We start from the raw sequence: 14,311 nt of genomic DNA, 5'->3' as shown, positions 1-14,311 counted from the left end.
GGTAATGCATGTAACAGACACATGGGAAGGTCACATGAAGTAATCCGTGAAAGATGTGACCCAATATCTGAATACGACACGTTTTTCAACAGTTAACATAAGCCAGTGGGTTTCCCTTTATCAGTCAACAGTGTTATATTTTGTGTCCTACCACTTGATATATCAGTGTGGTCCATGTAGAAGGAAACTGTATTAATCAAATGGGACTCTACCTAGAGAACAGGAACTTTTACTTGTGGTTTAAAACCACTAAAACAATAAGGTTTCAGCAAATATTAGTAAGTAAGTAAAGGTTATTTGTAAAGCACCTTTCTAGACTAGAGTCGCAACGCTTTAACAAACAAAAATAATACACAGCCAAAATACAAGCTTCAAAGGCCAAGACACATTGTTCCAAAGCTTAAGAGCAACAGCCTGGAAGGATTTCTCTCCTCTGGTCCGGAACCGTGTTCAGGAACCATCAGTAGATTCTGATCCACAGACCTCAGAGCCCGAGCTGGGGTGTAAGGCTGGATCAGATCAGTGATGTTAGGAGGAGCCTGACCATGAATAGATCTGATAGTAAGAACCAGAATTTTAAAGTTGATCCTGAAAGAAACTGGAAGCCAGTGAAGAGTTTTAAGGATCAGAGAAATGTGAGTTCTTCTACGAGAGCGGGTCAGAATTCTCGCTGTAGAGTTTTGTATTAACTGCTTGTTTAGATGCATTTATTTTTACATTAAGGGTTGCCACAAGTCTGTATACTTATCTAGGTATATGATGATGTTGTTGTTATCATTCCTATACATCTGCTCGAGCTGCAGTGTGTGTTTTCTTGAGTGACTTCAACCTGCTTCACAGGGGTGAAGTGGGGACATATTTAAATGAGCAAAGACCCCCCTTCACTCACTCAAGTCAACGATAATCTATGATGAGTTGATTGTGTGATCACGACTGGAAAGCAGAATGTGGATCAGAGAGAAGATACTCGGATGGAATTTTAAAGATGGATGTGCTGAAGATGTTAAATTCAACCATGATAACAGAGCATGGCTCCGATGATAAAGGAGGTGGCATTGAGAGGCACTCAGATGGGGTTAATCCTCATTCACCCTGCCCTTCACTCCACCAGGCCCATCACAATAAGCTGCAGTCGCCTACCCCAGCATCCCCACCGTGACCTCTGACCTCACATTCACTGTGACTCTCTATAGCCTTTTTCAAGCCTCCAGTGTGTTATTATCTTCAATATTTACTTCTGTTTTCTTACCGATGATGAGCTAATTTTGAGGACACATAGAGCAACAGTATGTATGGTCATGTATACAGTACTGAAATCAAGCCAAGTCACCGGAATCTGACTGCCAGTCCAAGATGACAATTAAAGTTCATGGAAAAACAGCAAATTAAATTAAAACGGTTTGAAAAAGAAAACACTACATAACCGAGTCAGTTTTATAAAGTTTGTCTTTGTTGTGAAGGTAGAGCAACAGGGTATCCTGACTCAAGAAAATGATCTGCCAGTCTAGACTCAATGCTACCATCTGCTGAGTTCTACCGGTATTGCAGGACCATTCTTAAAAATGGAAATTGATCATTTGATTACTGTTTTTAAATAGAACAACAAGTGTGCAGAAAACAACATGTATAGCCAGGAAGTGTTTCTATGTTACAGATTGAGCCTCAATCAATTATTAGAGACAAAACAATGAAGTCTAAAAACACAGAGAAACATTGTGATCGATAAGAACTTTATTTCAGTTATTAAAAACAAATAATCATAAAACAAGTTTTATAAATGTGATTTTCTAACTTGGTGCTTCAGTGTTTGTCATCTTAAATGCCCAGACAAGGAGAACCAGCCATCCGGCTCTCTCCGATAGTCGACCTGTGGGAAAATATTTGAGATGAGTAGAGAGTCACCAGGTAAACTTCTACACTTCCTGTGAGGGTCTGTACCTTAGCATTTGATTTCCTTGTTTCAGCTTTGAAAGCCTGAGGCGACACTTCAGAACATGCAGGTCTGAAGAAGCACAGAAGAGATCATGATGAATAAATACAGAAAAAAGAAAATAAGTGGTTGAGACTAGATTCATGACAAGTAAATGACCAAAATACTTTCTGCTGAAGAACATTTTAGCACAAAAAGCTAATTATGAAAAACAACACCAAAATGTTAATAATTAGCTTCACATACTGATGAATAGTATTTAAATATGTGTAAGAATTTTCTCTCCTGTGTTTAACAATAACAGCTGTCTCTGTTGTAATTGTGTCCATCACTTATTTAAGGCAAAGTACTCACAGTGTATTTTTGGACAGGTGCTCATGTTGAAACATCACTGAGGTGACCTTTTCTCCTGAAGAAAACAGTCATTTGTAAAGAGGGATACACTCTGGGTTAAGCATGTGTAAAAGTACCTCCAAGTACTTTACCTCTGGTACTGGGAGTAAAAGAAGAGGTGGTGGATCCGGATAGAGAAACATCAGAAACACTTTGTCTTTGTTGCTCAATCAGTTCTAACAGTCGATTCCTGGCTATTGCACTTTGCTTGTTGAGCTCAAGGAGGCGCTGTTGCACAATGTTCGCGCTGAGACAGTTTGAGTCGACCTACCAGAAAAAAAGAAATGTAATTTTCCACAGTAAATTTACTATAATATAACTGATTTTCATCTCAAATAAATAGATAAAGATAACTCATCTCACCTGATCTGCAGGCTGCTCAGCCGGCTGTGGCTGAGGTTTCTGTCTCCTGGTCTCTCTGACACAGAGAGATGAGATCCCTTGTGTGCTGCTGCCACTCAGATGTCTCCGTGCTCCACTTACTTCAGTTGATCCTTCCATCTTTGCTCCGTCACCCCTGGCTTGGTGAAGCTGAGCCTTCAGTTGTTCATTTTGCTGACCTAGTTGTGTGATCTCCTCCATCATAGCGTCTAAGGCGGACTGGGACCTGACTGTGGCAGATGTTGCCGATGGTGACGACGAGGAAGGAAAACTTGAAACAGAAGGACTGCGGGTTGGTCTGCTAGCCTTCACGGGTTTGTGAGAATAGGTGTGATGGTGAACAGGATGGGATTCTGTTGAAGAAACACATGCACAGTAACAGGATGATTGTTTTTGTTTTTTAATTTTGGGTCAGTTTGGTACCTCTGGCTTGTAGCCAGTCGTTGACCTGCTGAGGTTGGGACAGCATGACAGGGGGAGACGCTGGGAAGTTTCTCATTTGCTCAGCATTGAGGGCAGATCGAGAGACTAAAAGTAACCAACAAACATTAATTTCATTCTCAGTAAACCATAAAAGTAACACAGAATGTACATAATTATTTTTAATTAGTTTGTAGAACGCTCTAATTCTAGGCACTAACCATGTGAAAATTATTATTAAGATTAGTTATAAAGCAGTAAACGCATACTAAGGCAAAACAGTACATTTCTACCCACCTACAGGTTCTTTCAGTAGAAGTTCATTTGGGTTACTATCCATTTTCAGCTGGTCACCTATTGCCAAAACCAGAGTATCCAATTTATGCTCCATCTCTTCTGCACGTGCTCGCAGCTCCTCCTGGGTCATGGCAGGAAAAAACTTTGATAGGAAAGATTCAAAATAATGACCAGAAAGCAAATCACCTGCAGAGTCGCGGCCTCTTCTCTCAGGGTCATGGTTTCAGCTGTAAGAGCATCAATCAGCCCGCGCTGCTCACTGACCTCTGCCTCTAGTTGTTTCCTCGCTGCAGCCTCGCCACAAGCTTTTTCTTCACTCTGCAATTTGATCTAGATAAAAACAAGTTAGACATTGAAATTTAAAAACACTCTTGGCCTCGAACACACATCATTTAAAGCAGCTTTTTTATGAACATGTGCACAGTACCTGTTTAAGATGCTGCACTAAACATCCCATTGTTGAGACCAAAGCAACAGAGAATCCAGTGAGACTTTGAGACTGGTGGGCTTTTGGGTTGAGTGCTGATGCAGCTTCTCCACTCGCAGTCAAAGTGCCTAATTCTGCCTCCACTTGACCCAACATGGTCTGAAGCAGCCCTAGAGTGGACTGGTCACTGCTCAGAGAAGCAACAGAGGAAGCCTCCAACTCTGCAACCTTAGATTCATGCTGCTCGGTGCTGGTGGTACTGCTAGCACGATGACCTGTAACACACATTAATAATAATAATATGAAGATATTAAAGGAAAATGTCTAGATAGTTCAATTCATCTCAGAACATATGGAATGAATTTTGTTTTGCGTTACCTGACTGATTTGAAGACTTCAGCACTTGAGAAACCAGGACTGAAGACTCTTCTCTGTCGTCTGACTGACTTACTTTTGACTGAAGAAATTTAACAGCTGGTGTGGCATTTAGAGCTTAAATAATAAAACAAAAAAGTTAACATTTAAAAACAAATGCTTTCCACCTGCAACCTACCAATTTTATTTCTTTGAGTAGCATGGGGAGTTTTGAGAATTTTATACCCTCCCATGTCACATTTTTGATTATTAAAATGGTGTTTCTTCATTCTTCCATGATCCTTTAAGTTAATACTGCAAAATAAACAAACATTACATTATTTTTTATTTAGTCATTACAGTGTCAAAACTACAAGTTACCTTCTGTTTTCTTTGTCAAAATAAGTTTCTTCATCACTCAGTTCTTCTGGTGCTTCAAATTCATTGAGAGCCTGAAAGAAAATTTAATTAAATGTAATTTATATTTTTTTAGTCTCATCATTACAGTAAGTTGTCATGTAGTGAATGTGCTCCTATTGCCACAAAAACTACAATTGCTTTTAATAGACAACCAATTGCAAAACTCAATGGTCCCCTGTACATACCCGTTGATGATCCGGCAGAACAATGTCTGGGGCTGCTGTCACACTCGCGTGTCCTGCTGAAACCAAGCGTTAATGACTCAAACTCATTTCTTACATTGTCATCTGAAAATGCATATTCACACTACAGAGTTTGTGTCATTTTTTTCCCCCTTGTAACATTTTCTTTTTCATGGGGGTTCAATTTCTCCAATTTTTTCAAAACCTCAACTTCCAATTATAACAATTGACAACATGACATTTAGAAAAATAAAAGCAAAGCCATGAATGATGAATACTGAATTCAATTTTTTAATTGGATAAAGAAAACATTAGACTTGTATCAAACTTGGGCATTACTTTATTAAAACAGTTATTGCTTTTTTGATTGAAAGCTAGTGTTGTTTGACTGTACTTACCTATTTGTCGGCGAGGAGAGTCTCCAAACAAATCTTTGACGACAGCCATGGCTTTATCTGACCGGGCCAAAACATCCTGCAGCAGCAGCTCCTCAGACAAGACCTGTGGGAAACCAAAAACAATTCCTATTAGTGAACATAAAGCAAACGCTGCTGGTTGAATTCCACCAGCACACAAACCTCGCGAAGGATGCTGAGACGTGTGCAATCCAGAGGTGCAGGACTTTTTCCATGTCTGAGGCGACGTTTAAGAGCCCGTTCCTTCAGCTCCCACTGGGCAGAGGCCTTGTTGTGGGACTGATGGATCTCATGACGATGATTCTATGGTAAAAGATAAAAGGAAAATAAAGGTTATAGACATATAAATAGGGTCGATCTTGTCTGTGATTTTTCTTTTTTATAAATACAGTCATTTCTTAGATACACACCTACATGAAAGATTATAAGGTAACTATTTAACTACTGTATATAGACGTGGCGCTATTGATGATTCATTTAAAATATATTAATATACTATACTATACGAACACACATTATAAACAGTGGACAAGAATGGTGAAATGCACTTGTAGTTCTTACCAGCTCGTCTGGTGTGAGTTGGTGGACAGACAGATCATTGACTGTGCTCTGAAACAATAGGTAATAGAAGTACAAATTAAATATAACTTCACTGGAAAGTTTGAGTAAATACACTTCGTTTACTGGTCCTAACAAGTTAGTTACTCACCACCCATTCTTTCTTGGTAGTCGTTGTCCTCTTGGCTCGATTTTGTCCTTTAGTTTTTGTATTTATTTGATTTCGTCCGTGTTTAACATACGACATTTTTGACTATTATCATCACACCGGAATACATACAGTACGACAAACATCAGTTAAAGCTACAGAAATAAAAGTTAGAAAAGTAAACGGTTCGTAGAAAACTTTGAAGAAGTCAGTTGAGCATTCAAGTCTGGCGCGCCACTTCCTGTATTGTTGCCGCGGACGCCGCTTGAGACTAGAGCATCATGGGAAATGTAGTTATGCTACAATACACACGACAACACAGATACACACAGCATTCAAATATAGTTTCGAAATCATTATGAATGTATGATATTATGAGAAGTATTAAAAGGGGTATAACCCTTGTGTCATGTTTATGTTTTACCTAAATATATCATGCCCCAGGAACAATTAAGAAGGCTATTGTAGCTTCAACCAACAATATCGACATCTATTTTTCTTCTTCCTTACAAAAAGGCCATGCAAATATATAAAATTGAAACTAAAAATCCAAAGGTTGAATTTTTGCAGTGTAATATTAGGTTATTTGTAGGGGTCTTCTACCACTTTATCTGGAGTCTGGTTGCAGGGGCAGCATCTTCGGCATCACCAGGTTTGCAAGAATTAATATTTGCAATTGAAACGGTCAAAAGCTAAAATATATTACTTTGCAAGCCCAATGTATGTGAGCTATCCTTTTCTGAGGAGAAATAACCCCTGAAATGAATGACTTAAATATCTGTATTGCCAATTAAATTATCTCTAAACAACCCTAAAAAAGACAAAACATAGCAATACCAATAGTCAGGTATTGAACTCAAAACCTAATCCATTATATTGTTGGTTCAATTGTTCAGGGATGACAGAAACCTGTAGTTAGAAGATGATGCAATCATCTTACCACAAGGGAAGTTGGAAAACAAAGGCCACCAAATGACGTGACCTTTAATTGTTAAAAAAGGAAAGCGTTTCAGTTGAATTAGTCAGAGGAAATGAAAGGCATTATGGTAGATAAAGAACTGCTTCCATGCTGTACCAATAGGAACAGTGTTTAGTGGTGTCGTATTTGAGGTCCAGGCTAGTTGTCAGCTTCCAGAAATGCAACTAAACAGATCTTACCTGCCATTACAGACCAAAGAAGTAAAAACTGCGTCAAAGATAGCAGTGAAATATTGGGTCGGTTGGCAATGTCGGTAGAAAGCTGGGAGCTGAGGAAGGAGGGAGCCTGGATGGGTGTGTGCATCAATTTAGTTCCTCAGAATTCTCTTACTTACTGGTTTCAGACATTTTACTGGAAGTGGAAGCAGAAGAAAATAACCAGGGCTCTTGCCACCAGTTTCGTGAATGAAAAAACCATTGAACTTGGAGGTAAGAGTTATATTATTCATATTTCTGAGCCTTCTACGTGGAAGAGAAAGTTTCGAAGGTGTTTGGATAAGTGCTATTGTTGACAACCACAACTGCAGCTGTTTCGAGAGACATACTTAAATAGGGTTCAGGCCTTTATTCGAATCCTTTTCTTTCAGAACACACCGACCCTTATAAAGAGACCAAACAACTGACGGAGCAATCCAGAAGGAAAATATTGTTAAGTAAACAGCAGAGGCTAGAGAGAAGGATTATTCTTTGCACTTTAAAAAAGAATCAAGAGCACTATGAGCTGGCCAGCTGGGGAGGACGGCAGGAAGATGGTGGATCCGAGAGGCAGCAACATGCCTCAAAGGAGATGGTAAATGGGGAGGAGCCCGGACAACAGCATTGTGAATTGAGCTGGATTGTCTTAAATCAAAGTTTGAAGAAGCCAGTCACCGCCAACGGGAAAAACGGACAGGAAAAGGAATGTGAGCAGGGGGAGGGGAGTAAATATAGTGGAAGCAGTGGAAGTATCACACTGAATATTCCAGACGACAACTGGAAGAGTGATTGGGATGAAGACGAAGATGATGTATGGAGTAACTATGGAGACTACAATGCCAGTGAAAGTAGTTCAGTCATGTGTTGGGAACTGCAAACACAAGTAACAATCCCGCAGATAGATGATGGAGGAGACAACACAGAAGTGAAAGAACACGTTAAGAGAAATACCACTACGGTGGAGTGCAAAAGTCGAAACAGCACAGAAAATCAAGAAAACTGTCAAGAGAAAATATCCACATCGGACTCAAGGAGGAATAAAAAAAAAGTGCAAAGTCCACAGGTCACTTGGGAGGAAAGCGAAACTTCATGTGGCGAAGAACAAATCTTTCTTGAAGAGAGTCTTGAGCTACACCTCAGAACATGGCTCGGGCACAAGAAACTTAGAAAGCTTGTCCATTCAATCTCCATGACCTACGGGATGGAAATAGCCATTGAAACAAGTAAGTCTTATGTTTTAATTGAAAAAATATCCTGTCATAACCCATCTCTGTTTTTAGGGTGCTTTATTGGAAACAAGGTACAAAAACTTGAGAAACTACAACAGAAGAGAAGAATTCTACTGGAAAAGATAGAGCGCAGGAAAAAAGTCATAAATGAACGAGAGGGGAAACCATGGTATATAAGGATGAACCTGACAATGGGGATGCCCGTGTGCTATGAAAATAATCTGTCAGTATTTCCCTAAATATAATTTCTTATCATCTACAGCAAGGCTATAAACTTAGGGCCCATGGGCCAGATCTGGCCATTCAAGCTATTTGGACTGGTCCACGGCCTATATTACTGAAACAGAATGAATGTGTATTAAAAAAAAGAGGAAGACTTTGAGGCGCTCCAGTTTAGATAATGTAACATGGCCCTCTCAGAGCATTGTAAACCTGACACAGTAAATATTTGACGCTATAGGGACAGAAAAGTATCTACAAAGAGCAAATGCCAGAAACCTTCCCAGGTGTCTTTTGTGTCGCAGCTGTCAGCAATAACTATAATCTGAGAAGACAGTTTTAGAGAATAGTTATTGTGTTACATGCTTTCTTTTTTTGCCTTTAGTCACTCTCCTGTCATTTCTATCCTCTCACTTACACAAACGTGCTCTGCAGATTTGTGTTTTAATTTACTTACCTGTATTCTTTTTCGGTTTTTATTCCCGTGAGAAACTTTCCTGACACGCGTGTTCTGTTTTATGTTATTTTTGTGTGTGTATGTGGTTATTACCTGAATTCTCATTGATACGTTGTTTTGGATTTACTCCCTTTTGCCAATGTTCTACTCCTGATTCGGCGACTCTGAAGCAGAAACTTTTTTTGTCAGTGTTGTAAACACAACATTAGATAACTCCTCATTATTCCTCTGTTTTTCTGTTATTTGTATCATTAAAGTGATTCATTTCACACTCTTTGTGCAACTTTCTCTGCAACCCTCACAAACCCGATGCCCTTGGGTTCTGCTGTTGCACTTTGTACAATAGTGTCAATAAAGCCTTTAATTTAAAAGGAATAAAAACATTACTACTAATAATAATAATGGTTAAAACTCCTCATCAATCAGACGCAATATTTACTGATTTTATGATTTAGAGTCACAACAGTTGACACGGGTCAAGGAGAAAATTGTTCATTTGAATCAGTATATTTACATTTGTTTTGCTGACCAATTTAAAACAGATTTTTTTCTAATAAAGCGGGTATAAATGTGGCATTAAATTCGAATTAAATTGTCATGACATACGTTTACTGTAAACATAACTGATACGTGGCAGTTTACGAGTTGCAAAATAGCACCTTCTAGTGGTGTCGAACGGCAATAATTATTTTGCATAGCAAACTACTAAGAAAATAATTACTGCTCATATAAAATGATGATAATGTGTTAAGAGCTATAATAGCTCAATGAACTTACGTTCAGTACTAAGTATTAAGAATAACTAAGCCTTTTATACCAATGACTCTTTTTGGAGTTCTTTTCTGATTGAAAAGTTTAAAACTGTCAAAAGTTCATAAGAATGTTTTTCTAAAAGGTAAGGGCTCGTCCGGGATTTGAACCCGGGACCTCTCGCACCCTAAGCGAGAATCATACCCCTAGACCAACGAGCCAGTTACAAGAACTGTTCCTCAAGCAGATGTTTGTGTAAAATCATCTGCAGCCTCTGGACGCTTTAGTGAACTCACCAGCTCCCTCTGCTGATCAAACTTTAGTACTACAACAACGCGAATTTTAAAAATAAATTTATCAGTAGAACAACAACAAAAAAAATCAATAGGAACTTGTTGTATCTGCTTACCTGCCAATGGAAAGGGTGAGACTTAAAAAACTCAAAACATAGCAAACCCAGATCAAAAGCATGGAGACAGTTGACTCAATAAACTGTCCAACTACTGCAGGTGAGGGGTCAGAGAAGGTCATGGTGGAATCATCAGAAGAAAATAAAGCATGGATCTGAATAAATGAGTTAGAGAACATGACAGCCTTGATTTGATATTCGCATCTGTCTCTGCAAAGAAGTGTCTGGGTCCATATTTTATTTTCTGGATTATGTGACATGTCATCGCTGATATTTAGAAGCGCCACTGCCAGAGATGTCTCACTCAGTATCCATTTTTAATGCCTCATCAGTACCAGTGGCAGTCACAGCTTTCACATCATTAAAATTATTCCAATAATTTAACTAAATCGTTTTTCAATTTTTTTTTCTTCACAAATGCAGAAACATCATTGATATTTTCAACAATATATTTTCTCCTGTTTCATGCATCTCCACATTTGAAATTTTGTTGGGCCACCAAATCCTCAGTATATATCTGAGGCAGTTGTTGATAAACGCTTGTAGTTTATCCGTGATTGATTTGGTGGTTTTCCAGGTTCCACAGCCACAGAGAAGTACAGATTTTACGTTTGTATTGAATATTCTGATTTTTGTGTACCTGGAGAGTTGGGAAGAGAGCCATACAGTTCGGAGTGTTTCTGAAAGCATGTGGACATCTTTATCAGCTCTCCATCTGTGCTGATGTCACTTCCCAGGTAGACAAACTCAACCACATCTTCCAGGGATTGCTACTCAATTGGGATTGTGACTCATGTAGTTTAGTGGTTTTTTGTTGAATCTGTGTATGTGATCCTGAGATCAGAGCCAGGTCATCTGCAAAATCGATCATACATGCATTTGATGATGTTGACCAGTTTTATTGGGATACCATAGTGTCGAAGCAGCTTCCATAGGATGTTTCTATCCAGACTGTCGAAAGCCTTTTAGAAGTCGACAAATTTTATGAAAAGCGATGAATGCCATTCAATGCATTGTTTTGACAATTATTCAGAGTGATGCAATATGGTCTGTACAGGAGTTGTTTTTACGGAAACCTGCTTGTTCTCCTATGAAAGTTTTGTCTAGTGGTTCTTGAATTCTAGGAGAATATGGATTTGGCTGGGGAACGAGAGAAGCGTGATCCCTCTCCAGTTTTTACATTCACTTAGATTTCCTTTCTTTGGCATTGTCACGAATAACCCCTCCTTCCAGTCAGTGGGAATCTCCTATATCAGTTCGGATGTTGTCCTTCCCTGGTGCCCTGTCCATCTTCAGCTTTTTGATAGCCCTCCGTATTTCCTCTTTTGATATCCTTCCACAGTTGATGTTAAGGTCTTTTCCTTCTTCTTCGATGACTAGGGGGTGTCTAGGTGTCTATTGAGGACCTCTTCAAAGTATTCCTTTCAGCGCTCCAATTGCTTGGACTCTTTGGTAAGAAGGTTCCCCTGCTTGTCCCTAATAGGCTGGCTTGTGGTCTGTTTTTTCCCAGACAGGTTATTCTGTACAGTTCCTTAGCATTCCTATCTCTAGCATCTGTCATCCAGTCTTTTCTTTTGGGACCTTTGTAGCTGAGGACAGATTTGCAATTGTCGGTAATAGCCATCTTGCATCTTTACCATTTGTTGTTTATGTGATCTCCTCCAGCTAGGGCTTGCAACCGGTTGGATTCCCCATTCTTGACATATTATTATCTTTCAGTTTCCTTGTTTCGAAACCTTCTCAGGACCCTGTTCCCAACTTTCTTCTTTACTGCCAGTTTCATTTGGAGTTCTTCCATAAGAAGATGGTGGTCGAGTCGATATCAGCATCCCTCTCTGGCTGTGATGATCCGTTCAGAGGTTGGTTCTGATTCAATGAGGCTTTTAGCTGCACCTTTTGAAAGGAGTAGTTCTACTCCTTGTGTGCGTGGGACTTCTTCTTTGGGGTTGCCAGAGTAAAGAATGGTTTCTCCAGTGGCAGTTGTTTTCTCTCATATACCCCAACAATGCTTAAGTTGTAACGCTGCATTTCCTTGGTCAGTTGAGCCAATTTTCCAGTTTGGTGTAGTGTTCTGAGATCCCAGCATCCGATTTTCATTCTTGACTTCAGCTTCAGCAGACAATTCCCCACCTGGGGTCTCTGGTGAGTTTGCCTCAGGTGGTCCATATATCCCACTTGTGGGTCGTCAGTTGGGCTTCAGTTGTTTAGAGGTAAAGTTTCCATGGTTTCCTTTTCTGTAACTAGTATATACTTTTCCGGGGACGGGTAGTAAACCCATCGCCCAACCCCCAACCTGGAGGGCCGGGTGCTGCTCTTCGTCTGACCTCTAACCTGAGATCTGCCCGGCTTGGTTGAACCAGCCAAGGGACTACCCCCTGCCGGTATAGCCCTCAGGGTCACTGAGGCACACAAGCCTCCCCGCATTAGTGACCATCAGCACTTTGCAATTGTAAAGACACATTACAATTGTAATGTGTGTTTCCCCTCTGGGGATGAATAAAGCTTTTCTATTCTATTCTAAAAGGAGAAACTTATTTTTGGTCAATTTGAAGATGGTCTGTTAAACACTGTCTCTTTTGCCGTCTGGATTGAGATTCTTCCCGTTTCACCACATTTTTTATTTAATTTTAAATAAATATGTTTGGTTCAAATTCCTTTGTAGGACTTTCCAGACAAAAACCAGCCACACAAGTGTAGAGTTGAAGTTGAACAATGACATAAGAACACTTAAAACATTTTATTTGACGTATTTGATCAACCCTAGTCTTATTGAAGGCAAAAGAAAGAAAAAAAACCATCACAATTAAAAATGTTGTCAGTCATACAGTTTATTCTTCTAGAAACTAGTATTAAACTTATTATTAAGGAAGACCATTACTCATATTATTCACACCGATGCTACCATCACTGTCTCGTTTAGAATCATTATTAATATATAAAACAAAATGAGAAATAATCTTCATTGAATGAACACGTTCTCAAGTTTTCTTCACTATAACGTGCGTGGACAAACTACACAGGCAGTGCTGCTAGCTCTGTGATTGATACAAAGAAAAATAAATATTGCAAAAAATTCATAATATAACAATGGAATTTCCAGCTCATTCCATAAATCAACCACCTCAGACACATTGGAGACAGAACAGCATTTTCCACTAACCTGTTAAATGTTAAATAAAGGGTTTCTAAAGAAGGAAAAGGTGTGTGTGCATGATGACCTGAGAAAAACTACTAACACAAAGAAATGTCATTTCCATTACACATTACATTGTGATTACGTGGCTTCCTAGCTGAGACTTTCTTTTGGTCCCGGACTATTGTTCGCCCTGCTTATCGTTTCTTATGCCACTGATGTCTTTCCCTGCAGAGCCTTTTTTCAATTTCACTTTCTCTGCTCAGGTTTGTCCCCTGATGTAGTGTTTGTGTGGGCGGGCAACAACAGTGTGTGACTCTGTATCAAGCACTTCAAATTCAAACACAGAGTCTCGAGTTACCTTGAGGTGCTTCCATTTCATTTGGTGACAATTTCCTCACATTTTTCAAACAAAAAAAAAACAACCAACTATTCTTCTGAACCAGAGACCCCTGCTGGTTGTGTCTGCTCACCATCTGCCACACACACACACACACACACACACACACACACACACACACACACACACACACACACACACACACACACACACCGTAAAACTACTGACATAAATAAGTATCAACATTATAAATAGTGTCCTTTCATTTTCTTCCACCATCTGATCTCAGTTCAATAAAAACATGACTTCTCTCCTCATTAAACCTCCTTTTGAATCCGAGTGGAGTGGAATAATTGTTTAGGTTTTCAATGGGAGTGAGTAGGAAGGACAAGCTACAAATTAAAACAGTTTGAAGACGAGGTGTGTAGGGAGGTCACACCCAGAAAGTCTAAATGTTGGATAAAGAATGTTGGAACTGCCTGGTAAACGGTAAAATGGACAAAAAAACAATGATGTACATGGCTGCAGTTCATTGAGTGTCCACTTGAGGCTGGCTGTAGGAGATAGACCGGAAGTCATGTACACACCAAGACAATAATATTTAGAGTCTGGGTAAACGACTCAGGTCTTAAACACTCATTTCACTACCTGTTTTTAAGTTTTTATTAACCACTT

General features: G+C 39.4%; 2 protein-coding genes and 1 non-coding gene across 5 annotated transcripts; 1 reads left to right on the top strand and 2 right to left on the bottom strand.

Annotated features, from left to right (window-relative positions):
• Positions 1–1,719: 1,719 nt before the first annotated feature.
• On the bottom strand, positions 1,720–6,162 carry spice1 (spindle and centriole associated protein 1). 3 transcript variants are annotated; one of them, XM_087788250.1, is made up of 17 exons: positions 5,930–6,162; positions 5,782–5,829; positions 5,383–5,523; positions 5,203–5,305; positions 4,808–4,863; positions 4,584–4,654; positions 4,402–4,517; positions 4,227–4,340; positions 3,849–4,123; positions 3,608–3,751; positions 3,422–3,542; positions 3,128–3,232; positions 2,687–3,057; positions 2,401–2,590; positions 2,285–2,339; positions 1,939–2,002; positions 1,720–1,867 (listed from the first exon to the last, which is right to left on the bottom strand). In XM_087788250.1, exons 1-17 carry the CDS (start codon positions 6,023–6,025, stop codon positions 1,811–1,813), a joined length of 2,127 nt encoding a protein of 708 aa, XP_087644376.1. In that variant the 5' UTR covers positions 6,026–6,162; the 3' UTR covers positions 1,720–1,810. The 3 variants fall into 3 exon arrangements, with proteins under 3 accessions (XP_087644376.1, XP_087644378.1, XP_087644377.1); XM_087788252.1 differs by having other exon boundaries at positions 2,416–2,590; XM_087788251.1 differs by having other exon boundaries at positions 4,808–4,860.
• An 828-nt stretch (positions 6,163–6,990) lies between these two features.
• Positions 6,991–9,273, top strand: LOC148082636 (uncharacterized). The gene is made up of 3 exons (XM_087788249.1): positions 6,991–7,333; positions 7,492–8,322; positions 8,380–9,273. The coding sequence occupies exons 1-3, from the start codon at positions 7,153–7,155 to the stop codon at positions 8,565–8,567; spliced, it is 1,200 nt and encodes a 399-aa protein (XP_087644375.1). The 5' UTR covers positions 6,991–7,152; the 3' UTR covers positions 8,568–9,273.
• A 630-nt stretch (positions 9,274–9,903) lies between these two features.
• trnap-agg (transfer RNA proline (anticodon AGG)) lies at positions 9,904–9,975 on the bottom strand. The gene has a single exon. It is a non-coding gene; the product is annotated as a tRNA-Pro (tRNA).
• Between the last annotated feature and the right edge of the window lie 4,336 nt (positions 9,976–14,311).

Source organism: Callionymus lyra, chromosome 4 (genome assembly GCF_982586985.1).
Source record: "Callionymus lyra chromosome 4, fCalLyr1.hap1.1, whole genome shotgun sequence".
NCBI classification, from domain to species: domain Eukaryota; kingdom Metazoa; phylum Chordata; class Actinopteri; order Syngnathiformes; family Callionymidae; genus Callionymus; species Callionymus lyra.
The sequence above is the reverse complement of the archived record's forward strand: the minus strand, read 5'-3'. Positions and strand labels throughout refer to the sequence as shown.

What these genes read in the sequence shown, in the direction of transcription:
- spice1 (XM_087788250.1), bottom strand. Translation starts at nt 6,025, where the DNA reads ATGTCGTATGTTAAACACGGACGAAATCAAATAAATACAAAAACTAAA. An exon ending in GTCTCAGCATCCTTCGCGAG is followed by an intron (nt 5,306 to 5,382) that starts GTTTGTGTGCTG and finishes GGTTTCCCACAG; the next exon opens with GTCTTGTCTGAGGAGCTGCT. An exon ending in CACCTGTCCAAAAATACACT is followed by an intron (nt 2,003 to 2,284) that starts GTGAGTACTTTG and finishes GTGCTTCTTCAG; the next exon opens with ACCTGCATGTTCTGAAGTGT.
- LOC148082636 (XM_087788249.1), top strand. Translation starts at nt 7,153, where the DNA reads ATGTCGGTAGAAAGCTGGGAGCTGAGGAAGGAGGGAGCCTGGATGGGT. An exon ending in AAAAACCATTGAACTTGGAG is followed by an intron (nt 7,334 to 7,491) that starts GTAAGAGTTATA and finishes CTTTTCTTTCAG; the next exon opens with AACACACCGACCCTTATAAA. An exon ending in GGAAATAGCCATTGAAACAA is followed by an intron (nt 8,323 to 8,379) that starts GTAAGTCTTATG and finishes CTCTGTTTTTAG; the next exon opens with GGTGCTTTATTGGAAACAAG.